At 38.2% G+C, this 15,393-nt stretch overlaps 1 protein-coding gene across 4 annotated transcripts in view; it reads left to right on the plus strand.

The window, feature by feature from the left end:
* POU2F1 (POU class 2 homeobox 1) overlaps window positions 1–15,393 on the plus strand; it is a 197,543-nt gene that overhangs the window by 132,825 nt on the left and 49,325 nt on the right. For 3 of the 4 annotated variants that reach the window (XM_055403280.2, XM_055403281.2, XM_055403279.2), the window contains 5 exons: window positions 4,530–4,630; window positions 8,081–8,134; window positions 9,932–10,051; window positions 12,827–13,015; window positions 14,427–14,553. In XM_055403280.2, coding sequence (XP_055259255.2) covers window positions 4,530–4,630; window positions 8,081–8,134; window positions 9,932–10,051; window positions 12,827–13,015; window positions 14,427–14,553 — 591 coding nt within the window. The remainder of the gene's footprint in view (window positions 1–4,529; window positions 4,631–8,080; window positions 8,135–9,931; window positions 10,052–12,826; window positions 13,016–14,426; window positions 14,554–15,393) is intronic. The other variant, XM_088835996.1, reaches the window with a different exon arrangement.

Raw genomic sequence — 15,393 nt, forward strand, 5'->3', positions numbered from 1 at the left:
TTATTTTTGTTATTATTTGGGATATTTTCATATATTTATGATTTTTGTTTTTCGTACTTTGTCAAGTTTTAGCATCAAGGTTATGCTGACCTCATAAAATGAGTTATGAAGTATTTCCTTTTTTTTAAGACCACACTCTGATAATGTTGTATAGGATTGGAATTCTTTTTTCCTTGAACTTTTGAAAGCAAGCAGAATAAAATAATCTAGACTTTTCATTTTCTTTTCAGGAATATTTTTATCTACTAATTCAATTTCTTCAAATGCTATGGACTCTTGGGCTTTTTTTTTTTTCCTTTCTTGAGTCAGTCTTGATAAAGTTTCTAGAGAGTTATCTGTCTCTAAGTTTTATCAGTTCACAATATCTTCTTTTTAGTTTCTGTGGCATTTTTTTATGTTGCTCATTTGGTTATCCTTAAATTATTTGCTCCTTTTATTTTATTTTACCAGAAGTTTGTTAGGTTATATGATTCTTTTGAAAGAACCAAGTTGATATTTCTGTTACGTGTTTTCCCCCATTTCATTAATTCTTGATCCATTTCTTTCTTCTTTCTCAGTACTTAATCCTTATATTTTCTGTTCCATTTGATCATAGTACCCCATCCTTTCAGCTTTCTCTTCTCTGGCTCCTGAGGATGTTAGTCTTGAGGGAGCTTTTCCTACTTTTTTAACTGCTTCCTCTCTTTGTCTTTACATCTCCTAATTAAGTCCCCCCTTATCTTCTACCTTTTCTCTATATGCAGTCCCAGCCTATGATAGTGCAAAAACAATATGGACTCTGTAGAAACCATACTTTGAATCCATGGACCCTGTAGAAACCATACTTTGAATCTTGAATTTTTATCTTTTCCTAGGCTGGTGACGGATACTGTCTTGGGTGCTGGGCAGCAGCAGGAGTGGAAACAACTGATAGGCTTATAACCATTCAGCACCTATGCACCTGTTCTGTTTGTCATTTTTGTTACATTATTTATTAAGTTACATGCTCCTGCTGCTGCTAAGTCACATCAGTCGTGTCCGACTCTGTGCGACCCCATAGACGGCAGCCCACCAGGCTCCCCCGTCCCTGGGATTCTCCAGGCAAGAATACTGGAGTGGGTTTCCGTTTCCTTCTCCAATGTATGCATGCACGCTAAGTCACTTCAGTCATGTCCAACTCTGTGCGATCCCATAGACCGCAGCCCACCAGACTCCTCTGTCCCTGGGATTCTCCTGGCAAGAACACTGGAGTGGGTTGCCATTTCCTTCTCCATTAAGTTACATGAGATAGTCAATATTTTATTATAAAACAAGCTTTGTGTTATTTTACCCAACTGTAGGCTAATAAAAATGTTCTGAGCACATTTAAGTTAGGTCAGGCCAAGTTATGACATTCTGTAGGTTAGGTGTATTAAATGCATTTTTGACTTAGGATATTTTCAATTTAGGAAGGGTTTTATCAGAACATAACCCCTTCGTTAATTAAGAAAGATCTATACATATGTCCATTCTTAATTAATAGACTTTTTACGTTACTATCAACTACCCTTTCTCTATGAGTGAGTTTATGCAGAATCAGGAACCCATTCCTTGTCTTAGCCCTTCCACCAACTAGCTCAGACATCTTGAGCAATTCACTGAAGATTCCTTAATCTCTGTTTCTTCACCAGTGAGATAAGGAGGTGTTGTATACAAGTTTTGAAGTTTACCTCAGTAATACTTTTCTAGTGATAACCTTACAAGTTCTTTAGCTCTGACCTCTGTCATTTCTAAATTTCTCAGGATCACTTGTCTTAGATGTCTTATTAGGGTTTCTGAAACTCTATGCTGTATCTTATGTTAATCTGCATATGTAATTCAGCCTGCTCCCCCAACGTTTTAGTTTCCCTGATTGCTCCTTTGAATGCTGTTTTCTCAGGCACACATTTGGTTTTGGCTCCCAGCATCCCTGTTTTTCCATGCTGTCTTCATACTGAAATCTGATTAGGGTATGGCTGTGTATCTGTTCCCTTCTCCTTTCTTTAGCTCAGAATATGTTTTATGAGAATGATTTCTATGCAATATCTATTCTACCTTTCACATCCCAGTGGAGTGTCAGCACTTTAATTTAAAAAAAAAAAAATGTGTGCCTTTGCATCTTAGATCTCTGGCTGTCTGAGTTGTTATCTCAATGTTTTGATCATACCATGCTTTAGATACCGTAACTTTATGCCTTACCCCAAAGAGGAAGAGCAGAGTACTTAAATAGCATTACATGTAGGCCACTGGAATAGGCTTTGTACACCAGAAATCTGTCAAAATTTGGTTGTATATTTCTTTGTGATTTATAAAAAGCTTGTTATTTTATGAGAACTCAAGAATGGAACCAGTGTGTGGAATTTTTATGGTCTCCAGTTCAGTTCAGTCGCTCAGTCATGTCCGGCTCTCTGCGACCCCATGAATCACAGCACGCCAGGCCTCCCTGTCCATCACCAACTCCCGGAGTTCACTCAAACTCATGTCCATCGATGGTGATGCCATCCAGCCATCTCATTCTCTGTCATCCCCGTCTTCTCCCACCCCCAATCCCTCCTAGCATCAGAGTCTTTTCCAGTGAGTCAACTCGTCGCATGAGGTGGCCAAAGTATTGCAGTTTCAGCTTTAGCATCAGTCCTTCCAATGAACACCCAGGATTGATCTCCTCTAGAATGGACTGGTTGGATCTCCTTGCAGTCCAAGGGACTCTCAAGAGTCTTCACAATCACCACAGTTCAAAAGCATCAATTCTTCGGCGATCAGCTTTCTTCACAGTCCAAATCTCAATCCATACATGACCACGGGAAAAACCATAGCCTTGACTAGACAGACCTTGGTTGGCAAAGTAATGTCTCTGCTTTTTAGTATGCTATCTAGGAGAGTGAAATATTTGTTTCTGAAAGACTTTTTAGCTGGTGATGTGTTAATGTCTAAGTGCTTATCTCTGTTTTTCAAAATCTTATCTTCTTTTAGCCTTGTTGATTTATTTAATGTATCTTGAGCTCGTTTCTCTAATGGTACACAGTCTTACAATCTTGATCTAAGTAGTGATTTCCTGCATCGAGATGGAGACAGCAGCCATTGACAAAAATGTGCACCTTTAAATAGTGAAACTTCTGTATGTGGCTTATGGTATTTAAAGTAAATTTTATTTCATACTAGTGTCTCACATTAGTTGATGCAACCATGTACTCTTAGTTTCATTAATTATATATATGTAAGAAGTTCTATATTTCCTGTCTATGAGAAACTTTAGGAAAAACCATAAGAGAACAATCACTCAGATTTTTCAAGGAGGTGAACTGCATGTGCACTTTTTAAATAATTATCTCAAACCTTAAATAGTTCTTGTGAGTCATGTGATCTACCCAATTAATTCTGTTAAAGTGATGCATTCGCTCAAAGTTAGCTAGGATATATGATGGCAAAAGTTAGCCCCCTTTTAGAAATACTACCTGAAGTTTCTAGCTTAGATTTTTCTAACTGGTCTGCTCTGTCAGCACACACGGAGGCTGAGGAAGAGAAATTGAGATGTTGCAGTGGTAGGAAATGGAAGCTCACTGCCATGTTCATGTGACTTGATGATTCTTGCAGGTTCCCATGGTCCATTGTATTTTATTCACTACAAAGTATTCTGGTTATTTCTAAATAATACCTAGAGATAGTAATTTGAAAACAATGTAGTATATCTCTTAGAAAGTATTTCTGGCTGGTGGGGTGATATGTCTTTCCATAAATTAGTCCGATCCCTACATTAGATGTAATGTGAGTGGTTAAAGGCACTGACTGACATAACAGCAGATGGTAATGATAGCAGAGCCCCTGCTAACTAGATGTAAGCAGCAGTCCATACATGTCTTTTGTTTATCTGAATGATTGCTTTTACTGTCGTTTATTAAAGCATTTTAGGAGTAAATTCATCTCAGACTTGGCAACTGCTACTGCTAAGTCGCTTCAGTCGTGTCCGACTCTGTGCGACCCCATAGACGGCAGCCCACCAGGCTCCGCCGCCCCTGGGATTCTCCAGGCAAGAACACTGGAGTGGGTTGCTATTTGCAGACTTGGCAAAGTCACCTGTTAATTTCTTCTGTCCAAGCCATGTATCGAGAAAGGAGAGACTAGGAGAGAGCCTTGGTACTCCCATAAGAGCTCTGTCTCTACCAGTCTTTACAACAGTGTAATAATGATAATCTCTTCTTCAAGCCTCCTTAGGTTTCATGCTTGTTCTGACCCCACTTGCTCTAATTGCTGCTTTCACTTTTGAACTAACATAACTTTATATTATAATTTATTATTCATATTTTTGTTTCTTAAGCTTTATCTGCATTCATGTACATGTCTTGCGTCCTATCTTTAGAAGAGAAATCATTTTACTGTATTTCTTCATCCTTTTGAATCTCTTTTCCTCCTTGGAGGTACTTAGAAAAATGCTTGTAAAAAATAGGTGCTTGATAAATGCACCTGTTTAAGAAAAGTCTGGTGCTTATTTCAGTTTTGGGGTTTTCAATAGTTATAGTATTTTGCTTGCTTTCCAGGCACACAAACCAATGGTCTGGACTTTGAGAAGCAGCCTGTGCCCGTTGGAGGGGCCATCTCAACAGCCCAGGCCCAGGCTTTCCTTGGGCATCTCCATCAGGTAGGTTGTTCTGCTCAGCTGTGGCTGAGAGTGAGAAATGGGGACATGGAGTGCTAGGGCTCAGTAAAGTTGTTTCAGAATGTGGGGCTTTCAAAGTTGGTTTAAACCTGCTGTTACCAGTGTCTAACCATGTCATTCTGAATGGTTACTAGGGAATCCTTTAACTTAGTTGACTGTATAGCTGTTGACCCCACAGCTGTGTGAAAAAGAGTTCCTTGTTACAAACAGATACATTTACAACTGGGTTACTGTTTTGTGAGTGTGGTCTGTGGTGACTCACTGCAAGTGTTGAATAGTAAATTACAAAGTCATCCAAAATGATTTAACACCCATTGCCTGAGACCTGCTGTGTAAGGCTTTGAGTTCACAGCTCGTATTCCTTCTTTAAAGCAATTTCAAACCATTTACATTTGGGCAACCACTTAGAGGCTTTGCTTGACTGTGAACATCCTGGTTTGGGGATCAAATTTATTACTCTTATATTACATGAATTTCTCCTAAGTCTAAAGCAGTCTCTATATATGTTATCATTAAAGTAAACAGAAAAGGGATATAAAAACAAATGTTGACTCTCCAGGAGTTCGGGGATATGGGAGCTGGTTGAAAATTGAAAGTAAATAAAACAATGAAAACATTTGGGAGACAGGTTAGGAATGTGTCTCAACTGCTTGATTTATGTTCACAGTGATGTGTTAAAGCTTTACTTTGCACAACTTGTTGGTCTTTACCTCATATAAACCCTAGAACCGGTTTAGTGTACAAATTGTGCAGGTCAGCAGTAGTGCTTTTGGTAGTGCCAGATGGTACTAGTGGTGGAGGTTCAATGAAAAGCACATGTGGATGTAAAATAATAGATAGTAATTATTTGTTGAACAAATGAATGAATGGATGGTAAAACTTAAGAATACAGAGGAAGAAATGATTACCTCATCTCATATTGTAAGATTTTTTTCATTGGGTGATTTTTAAGCCAAGTTTTAAAGAATGGTGTTGTTTGGTCGCTAAGTCACGTCTAACTCTTTGTAACTCCAGTAACTACAGCACACCAGGCTTCCCTGTCCTTCACTAGCTCTTAGAATTTGCTCAAACTCATGTCCATTGAGTCAGTGATGCCACCTTCCCCAGCATCAGGGTCTTTTCCAGTGAGTCAGTTCTTCACCAAACTCTTCTTCCAGGTGGCCAAAATATTGGAGCTTCAGCATTCCAAGGAGCAAGCGTCTTTTAATTTCATGGCTGCAGTCACAATCCACAGTGATTTTGGAGTCCCAGAAAATAAAATCTGTCACTGTTAACAATTTTCCCCCATCTATATGCCATGAAGTGATGGGGCTGGATGCCATGATCTTCATTTTTTGAATGTTGAGTTTTAAGCCAAGTTTTTCACTCTCCTCTTTCACCTTCTTCAGGAGGTTCTTTTTTAGTTCCTCTTTGCTTTCTGCCATTGGAGTGCTATCATCTGCATATCTGAGGTTGTTGATATTTCTCCCGGCAATCATGATTCCATCTTGTGCTTCATCGAACCCGGCATTTTGCATGATATATTCTGCATATAAGTTAAATAAGCAGGGTGACAGTATACAGCCTTGACGTACTCCTTTTCCTGTTTTGAACCAGTCCATTGTTCCATGTCTGTTCCAGGGGATCTTCTCAACCGTCAGGTCTCCTGCATTTCAAGCAGTTTCTTTACCATCTGAGCCACCAGGGAAGCCCAAAGGATGTTGGGAGCTAGCTAAATGAAGTTGTGAAGGGATGCTCTCACTTTTTGTTTTCAACGTTCTATTTTGAAAACTTTAAAATCTATGGAAAATTAAATAACAATAGAACAGTTTTCAGCCAAAAGCTCTTCGTCTGGTATCACTAATTGTCACCATGTTACCACACATGCTTTATGTGTTTGTGTTTGCACACATACGTTTTGTGTGTGTATATACGCGTCAACTTGGAGAAGGAAATGGCACCCACTCCAGTGTTCTTGCCTGGAGAATCCCAGGGACCGGGGGAGCCTGGTGGGCTGCCGTCTGTGGGGTTGCACAGAGTCAGACACGACTGAAGTGACTCAGCAGCAGCTGCAGCATACGTGTCAACTTGTCCCATTATTCTGTACTGAATTTGATCATTTGATTAAGGTAGTGTCTCAAATTTGCCTACTATAAAGGTAACTTTCTTCCTCATAATAAGGAGATACTGTAAGACTTGTGTTCCTCAACAGATTTTTACCCAGAAACATCATGATTGAAATAAAATCATAAAGAAGCTTTAAGTTCAGGAAATCGTAATGCTGTGTGCTCAATCCAAAATGGAATTATAATGTGAATGATAAGTTTTTTCAGTCTTCCAAATTTGAACCCTGGAATAATCCATAACTTTTTTTTTCTTCATTTATGTCCAGTTTCCAGGATCCTGTGTAGTACTTTGCAATACTTTTAATGTTTCCTACTTTTAATTCCCACTGCTGCCATTCTAGGGTAGGTTTCCATTTATTCAAACCTAGTTTATATAACAATCCAGTTGTTTTATATAGTGTTGGTCAATTTAGATTTGACTGATGTTTCATCACAATTAGAACTAGAGGGAAATACGCTGTAAATAATACTGTATTCTTCCGAGTGCATCATAGTAGAAGGAACATGTGACTTTAACTGTGATCACTTGTCTTCCTGATTTTCCCACTATTTTACCCTTTGTAATTAATAAATATCTATGGAGACATAGGGAGAGAATATGTAAATATCCTGTTACTCCTTAAATTTCACCCATTAGTTAGAACATCCATTAGTGAGAGTTGCCTGAATCAGTTATTATTATCATGGCTGCCACATGATGATCCTTATTTAATATAACCATGGTTTGAACTTTCTGAATGTGTGAAGTGTTAATATTAATTAACTGTTCTGACAGACTTTCATATGTGGTTTATAGGACAGATTCTTTATTTCAGCCAGGATTTTTGAATTATGACAATAAATATCTTAAGGACTTGACTATGTAGGGGGGTGTGTGTGTGTGTATAAGATTTTTACTTTTATATACATGAAATTTTGAAATTAGAATGAATAGACAATTCTGATTGTTTTTAAGGGTAAAAATAATGTCTATAAGTAGACTGCTTCTATGTTCTTTAACACAATGTGGAAGATGAGTTAAGGTTTTAGAAACTAAGTATCCTGTGAGTACAAGTAGTGTGATGTAAGGCATGTTGAATACAAGTGTGGCATGCCTGCTGATGCAGTTTTAGTGTGGGAAAACATCTTCAGAAAAGAAATTTTAACAGCATTTTCTGCTGGGAGGTGGAGGTACTTTTCCATGAAGTTTCAGCTCTGAAGGTAAAGCCTCTTCGTATGCTTGGCTCTAAATAGAACACACATTTGTAGAGACTTGCTGATGACAGGCTCTAATGATGGATATCAACAGCATTCGATTAGAATTTCCCCAATTGCTTTACTTTCATAGGTCCAGCTCGCTGGAACAAGTTTACAGGCTGCTGCTCAGTCTCTAAATGTACAGGTGAGCTGGAACATGGGACTGTGGATCAGTTTTTCTATTCATTTTTACCGTATTTTTCTATTTTTCTGTAATGAATAAGCAATAATTTTATAATGAAAATACTTAGAAGTATTACTTTTTTTCTTACTGAATCTCATAAAGATTCAAATAATGATAATCATTGCCATTAATAAAAATCCATTTTATATTACGTCACTGTGAATGTCCAAAAGTGAATAAGAAAAGTCTACTTTCAAGGTTTTATTTGGAAGTTCATTAAAAATGTTTCTAAGTTGTACAGCCATTTATCATTTTTCATATCTTAAGAAAACATTATGTTAGAGGGAAGAACAGTAAACTGAGAGGCCTAAGTCTTAGGTTTGAATTCTCATTCTGCCACTCACTGGCTGTGTGAATTTGGGCAAGTCACTTTTCCTCCTGGGGCTCATTTTTTCTTGTACAGTCAGCCCTGCCTATGCCCAGGTTCCACATCTGGAGGTACAGAGAGCTGACTGTGAAGGACTTCAGCATCTGCAGATTTTGGTGTCTGGGGTTGGGGGTGGTCCTGGGACTTATCTCTGTAGATACCAAGGGGCAACTGCATGTATTTAAGTGGACGAGTTTAGAAGATTGCCAAGTTCTTCTCTGCTCTGCCATGTCATGAGTCTGAGAATTGCAGTTAAACCTATTTATAGACATTAATGGGCATCATACAGTCAAATATAAAGACAAAACTTAAATCTGGGTGCTTTGCTTCTATGAACCATTCAGCATAACATGCAAAGTTTGGTTTTCATGCATTACTCCATAATGCCTCAGTCAACCTGCTGCTTCCTCTCATCATAGTGTTTAGGTCGCTAAGAGTCAAGAGAGAAAACAGTATTCTGAGCATTCCATGAAACCAAGTGAAATATGGACCTAGTAACACATGGAGACGAGAAGAGAAAGAAAAGGAGATAATGTGACCTTCCTTTTTGAGGGAGAGGAGGTGGAAAATTGCCTTGGTTGCCATGGTAAACTTTTATCCCTTAGAGAGATGTTGGCAAACAGGCTGTATCTCCACTGCGGAATGTTTACAGTCTTGCACTGTAATTATCTCTCAATGACTGGCAGAATTAATCAGAGCCTTTATGTTAATTAGCCTTGCTGCAGTCCCCAAAACAGGTGGTGGGAAATATGCAAATCTAGGCAGAATTTTAATGCTCTGCATAACCAGTTTTAATTACCATAAAATTTTCTCTCAGTGCCCCTTTCAGGATCATGTTCTCTTTCCCTCTTGGCTACAGCATTTCCCTCTAAGCTTGTGTGTTACTTGATGGGGGAATGCTAACTTTATAGTTCTTTAGAAGATTAGTTTAAAAGTTCAGTGGTTCAAATAATCAATTTCTGAGATGGTATATAGGGACGTTTTACACTGACCACCAAAGGCGTGTCAAAATATTGAGATAGAGGGTCTGTCTAGTGTAACCATAGGTTGAAAATATGTTCTTCCCTTACTCCTTATTTCCAGAGTTAAGGATTTATGTTTATGAAAAATTCTGTCGACTAGTGGAAGACCAAATTACTTTTTCTTCTTAAAAATTAAGCATTATTGAAACACTTTTAAAATTAAAAAAACTAAGCAGCTTTGCTGGTTTTGGAATAAAAAGTCTGAAAACTTAATACATAAAGTTAGGAAAATACAAAGATTTATAAGAAAGGAAATGTAAAATTGGAAAAATCATGATTAGATAAGTCTGTGTTGTAAATCTTAAAATATGGAATTAATACTTTTAAAAAATCAATTATTAATCTTTTTTTCTCTCTCCACCCGCTCAGTCTAAACCTAATGAAGAATTGGGGGATTCACAGCAGCCAAGCCAGCCTTCCCAGCAGCCTTCAGTGCAGGCAGCCATCCCCCAGACCCAGCTTATGCTGGCTGGAGGACAGATAACTGGGGTAAGTTTTCACTGAGAGATTTGTAATAAACTTTCTCTGTGTCACAACTGCCATTGGCCAGTATCTGATTAGATCTGTTGACTGTGGCAGATAACATGGCTGTGCCTGGCATGTGTCTTTAAAGGAATTCTCTACATTTTAAACAGCTCTGAAAAAAGAGCTATCCTTGTCATGAGTTTTCAGTGTATTTTTTCTTACTCTGGCAGATAGGCTCTGGGTAAACTTAAGGACTTTTTTAAACCAATGTTTCAACTATTGCTTCATCATGCAAGTGGAATCATGTTCCCATGGTTGAAATAGTTACAGTGATGAAATTTATCACTGGTTGTCAGTTTAGAGTTATAACATCACTACAGAGTAGAAGTTAAAGAATGGATTAGTACCTATAAAAGAAAAACATTTTAAATTACTGTATAGTGTTCTAAGGGGCTTCCCAAGTGGCTCAGTGGTAAAGAATCCGCCTGCTGATGCAAGAGACACAGGTTTGATCCCTGGGTCAGGAAGATCCCCTGGAGTAGGAAATTGCAGCTTGTTCCAGTATTCTTGCCTGGAAAATTCCGTGGACAGAGGAGCCTAGCAGACTGCAGTCCATGGGGTCACAGAGAGTCGGGCATGACTGAGTGGCCAAGCATACATACACATAGTGTTCTGAAGTGAAGCCTCTGCTGTCATGTCCTGGCTCTTCAGTTTACTGTGTTGGCTGATTCATCTCTCTGTGCCTCAGTTTTCCTTCAGTTAAACGGAGATGTTAATACTACTTAGCTCACAGGATTGTTTCAGAGATGAAGAGTAGTGATGTAGGTGAGACTCATAGAACAGTGTCTGGCATGTCATAGCGTTCAATAAATGTCATCTGTTTTTTTTTTTTGGTAGTAATTTTTTTTAAATTTTAATTGGAGGCTAATTACTTTACAATATTGTGGTAGTTTTTGCCATACATTCATGTGAATCAGCCATGGGTGTACACGTGTTCCCCATCCTGACCTCCCTCCCACCTCCCTCCCCATCACATCCCTCTGGGTCATCTCAGTGCACCAGCCCTGAGCATCTTGTCTCATGCATCGAACTTGGACTGGCAATCTGTTTCACATATGATAACATGCATGTTTCAATCCTATTCTCTCAAATCATCCCACCCTGGCCCTCTCCCACAGAGTCCAACAGTCTGTTCGTTACATCTGTGTCTCTTTTGCTGTCTCGCGTTACCATCTTTCTAAATTCCATATATATGCGTTAATATACCGTACTGGTGTTTTCCTTTCTGACTTACTTCGCTTTGTATCATAGGTTCCAGTTTCATCCACCTCATTAGAACTGATTCTAATTCATTCTTTTTCATAGCTGAGTAATATTCCGTTGTGTATATGTACCACAGCTTTCTTATCCATTCATCTGCCAATGGACATCTAGGTCCTGGCTATTGTAAACAGTGCTGCGATGAACATTGGGGTACACGCGTCTCTTTCAGTATTGGTAGTAAATTGACCTGTGCAATTATATTAAGCTTTTAACTTTTCAGATGTCTTTGAGGCCCCATTAAAAATATTTTCCAATGTTGAAAACTTGTGTATTATCTTTTGTGGGGGAGTAAAGAGGAGTGGTAAGGAAGAATTGTTTATTATTCAGTTCATATCACATCAACCTACAAAATATTTTATTTCCATCGTTTCAGTTAAGTATGTTTTGGCAGCATAAGGCTCTTTTAAGAATTGTTGCGGAATTGTTTTACAAAATCCCATCAATAGAAATTAATATATGTTTACATATTATATAAATATTTATAAACATCTATCTTGATGGGTATTGGGATTTTGAATGATTTAATTTTGATTCTGTCTCTAATACACAAATTGTATTGGACCTTTTTTGAAAAAGGATTATGCCACTAAATGACATACTTGCTCTTCAGAATATTCCTTCTTGATTTGATCAGAACATGTCACCAAAAAGAAGGCAGAACATACTTAACACTTTAGTGTGTTTGAAAAAAGCTGCATTTTGAAAGCAAGTTTAAATCTTCAAATACATTTCCTGTTTTCTTGTTTTGGTTTTGTTTGAGTGCCTAGTGTTTACAATAGTGAGAGACAGTTGGGAATCCAGGTTCCTGTGGCTGGAGCTTCTGTCAAACTTGGGCATGGAGCTTCATTTGCATCTAAAGAGAGTGGCTGTCACCACCGGTTTCACAGAGATAATATATCGGGAAGAGGATGTAAAGTTGCAGAGACCCAGTGCTTTCAGTAACAGGAAAGATTGTTGGGGAGGAGGCTTTAGGGAGACTTGGAAAAGAAACAAATGGACCTCATATTCTTTAGTCATATATTAGAACATAATGAAAGTGATGGAATATGGCAGGGATTCATGCTAATTAGCAGAAGCTGGGCCTTATCAGTTCTTTCCTGGTCAGATCCAGCATCCTTGTTCCTTATTCATCTCACTAATCACTTGCTGTTCTGTTGGGTGTAAATTTCTTTTCATTTCCTGTCAGTATTGATTCTTTTCTTTGTTGCTTACTAGTTAATTACTTTTTTGCCTGAACCCCTGGGCCTGGACAAGCTTGAATGATTAAGTCCAGAGTGAGGACCACTATTTTAATGTAAATGGTCTGCAAGTAATAGTAGCTTGATCACTGATGAACATTTTAGCCTCATACTTGCCATATGAAGTTGGGTAGCTATGGTTTAATATCACTTGAGTTACTTACTTCAAAGCAGTTGGCTTGCATTAGGGGCTGATCTCCTTCAACCCTTTCCAACTGTTTGTCCTGATTTTGTTTAGCTGACTTTGACACCAGCCCAGCAGCAGTTACTACTACAGCAGGCACAGGCACAGGCACAGCTGCTGGCGGCCGCCGTGCAGCAGCATTCCGCCAGCCAACAGCACAGCGCTGCCGGGGCCACCATCTCCGCCTCCGCCGCCACACCCATGACACAGATCCCCTTGTCTCAGCCCATACAGATCGCACAGGTGAGAGAGTGACTCGTCGCTGGGGCGGGAAGGGAGGAATAGAACGGCAGAGTTTCTCTGGTACTAAGTTCACTTTCTGATTGTTAGTGTGGGCGCTTAAAGGCCTGAGAAGCTCTAAACCAGTGAGGTGAGTGATGAAGCCTTCTTTTCTACTGAACTAGAAAGAATACATTTGTTTGCTTATTCGAGTTGGTATTATAAACACATAACCGATTATTTGAATAACTGTTTATATTAGGTGGCAATTCTTGAATAATTAGCTGGCATGTTTCTGGAGCAGAGGATCACTGTGTTTATTTAATTAGCTAATTACAGCAGGCAGGCGTTCTTTCACGTGCTCTGCAGTCAGTGTTACCACCCGTGTGTGAGAGAAGCTGGGAACCATCTCTGCTACAGAGTGATTGGCTTTGTGCGGAACTGCATGAGAGTGGTGTTTGGCTTTAATTTTTGCATTTTAGGGCAGAGTATCCAGAGATAACAAAAATTTATTTAGAGAGGCATAGACAGTTCTACCAAGGAGGAAAAGTAAATGAAAACCTTTATCTCAAGGAGAGGAAAAAAGTAGAAGTAGTCACATTGGTGAAATGATGAAGAGTTTTTATGAGTCCGATGCAGATAATTGTTTCATACCCCCAGAAGACTCAGAAATGGGCTTAAATTATAGCTAGAATTTGACAAAACATTTTTTTAAAAAAGCCAATAAACTGTAAGTACAGAATAGATGTCAGACTAATGTTTATGACTATTATGTACTAGTCAGTGTTTTTATTTTGCCCAGTTTTTTCATTACCAAATAAATGTTTTTCATGCCTAAGTTGTGAGACTGTATCTTGACATTATTCTAAGATAATATACATGCAAGGATGTTAAAAATTATGAAATAATAAGCCAATATAAGCAAGTTTAATATGTTATAGATCAGATTTTTATATGATAGCTTTTTTTTTAATTTATGCACTGTTTTCTCAGTTGAGTTAGGCTGGTGCCAAATTTCATAGGTCTTTTAATTTATTGATGCAGGTTCAGACATAACACTTAATTTTTGCTCTATCAGAGGAAATTCAGTCACTTAAAAAAGCAACATATTCTTTTCTCACTTGATTTTTAAAGCTCATGTTGGTCTCTCCGTGTTAAAGATACAACCATAAGCATTTAACTATTGAAAATTAGATGTAGTGTAAGTCATGACACAGTATAGGCGTGTAGAAACAGCATGTCCTTGTCGCGGCTCCAGGTTTCTTCACACGCTTTGGAACATAGCCAGAGCACATCCTTGTTAGGAGTTTATAATAATATCAAATATTGACTCTTTTTTTATTTGGATGACAGAACTCATCATCTGGGAACCTTAAGATGAAGCACACTTTTATTTCAGAATCTCCAATCCATGTTTTAATCCTACTTTTTTTAGGATCTGCAACAATTGCAACAACTTCAACAGCAGAATCTCAACCTGCAACAGTTTGTATTGGTCCATCCAACAACCAACCTGCAACCAGCGCAGTTTATCATCTCACAGACGCCCCAGGGCCAGCAGGGTGAGCACCTCCTTAGAGCTTATTAGTGGTATACCAAGGCTGTCCACTTGTCCACACAGATGCGGCCTGGAAGCTGTCCATTAAAACAGTGTTTTGTTTTGTTTTTTAATTTTATTTAACTTTAAGCTCAATATTCATGTTGAGAAAAACTTTGTCATGCATACCTCATTATTGAAGGTCATCATTCCCTGCCTTTCATATTCTTACTCAGTAAGTAGTACTGTGAGTTTGACCAAAGGTCTAAATTAAATTCTTCAACTGCTGAACATATATTGGATAAATTGCTTTTAATGTTTTGATAGTTTTTCATGGGAATGTGTTCAAAGAATGTGGGTGAGGATTTGAGCATTGAAAGTATATACTGCTAACAATCGTTGGTTTTCTTTTAAAGTTTAAGAAAAAGAGAATATCATGTTAAAAACTACAAATTTGGGGAGTTATAAAAAAAAAATCTTCAAGGCCTTTTAGTGCTAAATGTTGTGTTATTTCTGTATAAAGTGCAATCATGTTTGTTGGGCTGGTTAATGGAATCAATATAGACAGTATTAGAGTATCAAGGCTTCAACCCAAGGTATACTAGTGCGTTACTGCTTCCTCATTATTTGCTTTTTAGCCTTTTTTCTTAATCATTCAAAAATCTTTTGTTGTACACATACCTATTCCACTTTTAAATGGATAAGATAGCCTGCCCCTTTCATAAACTAGACCATTCTCTGGTCTAGCATATACTAGCAGTTTCTAATGGCTTTTGGGTTAAGAAGTTGAGCTTTGTGGGGTTTTCTTGGAGTTTCAAGCTGCTTCTATTTAAAATACTTCTTCCCTTTCATCCATTCCTTCCTA

Source organism: Moschus berezovskii, chromosome 4, assembly GCF_049115385.1.
Source record: "Moschus berezovskii isolate FMDL1 chromosome 4, NW_MosBer_1.0, whole genome shotgun sequence".
In the NCBI taxonomy this organism is placed as follows: domain Eukaryota; kingdom Metazoa; phylum Chordata; class Mammalia; order Artiodactyla; family Moschidae; genus Moschus; species Moschus berezovskii.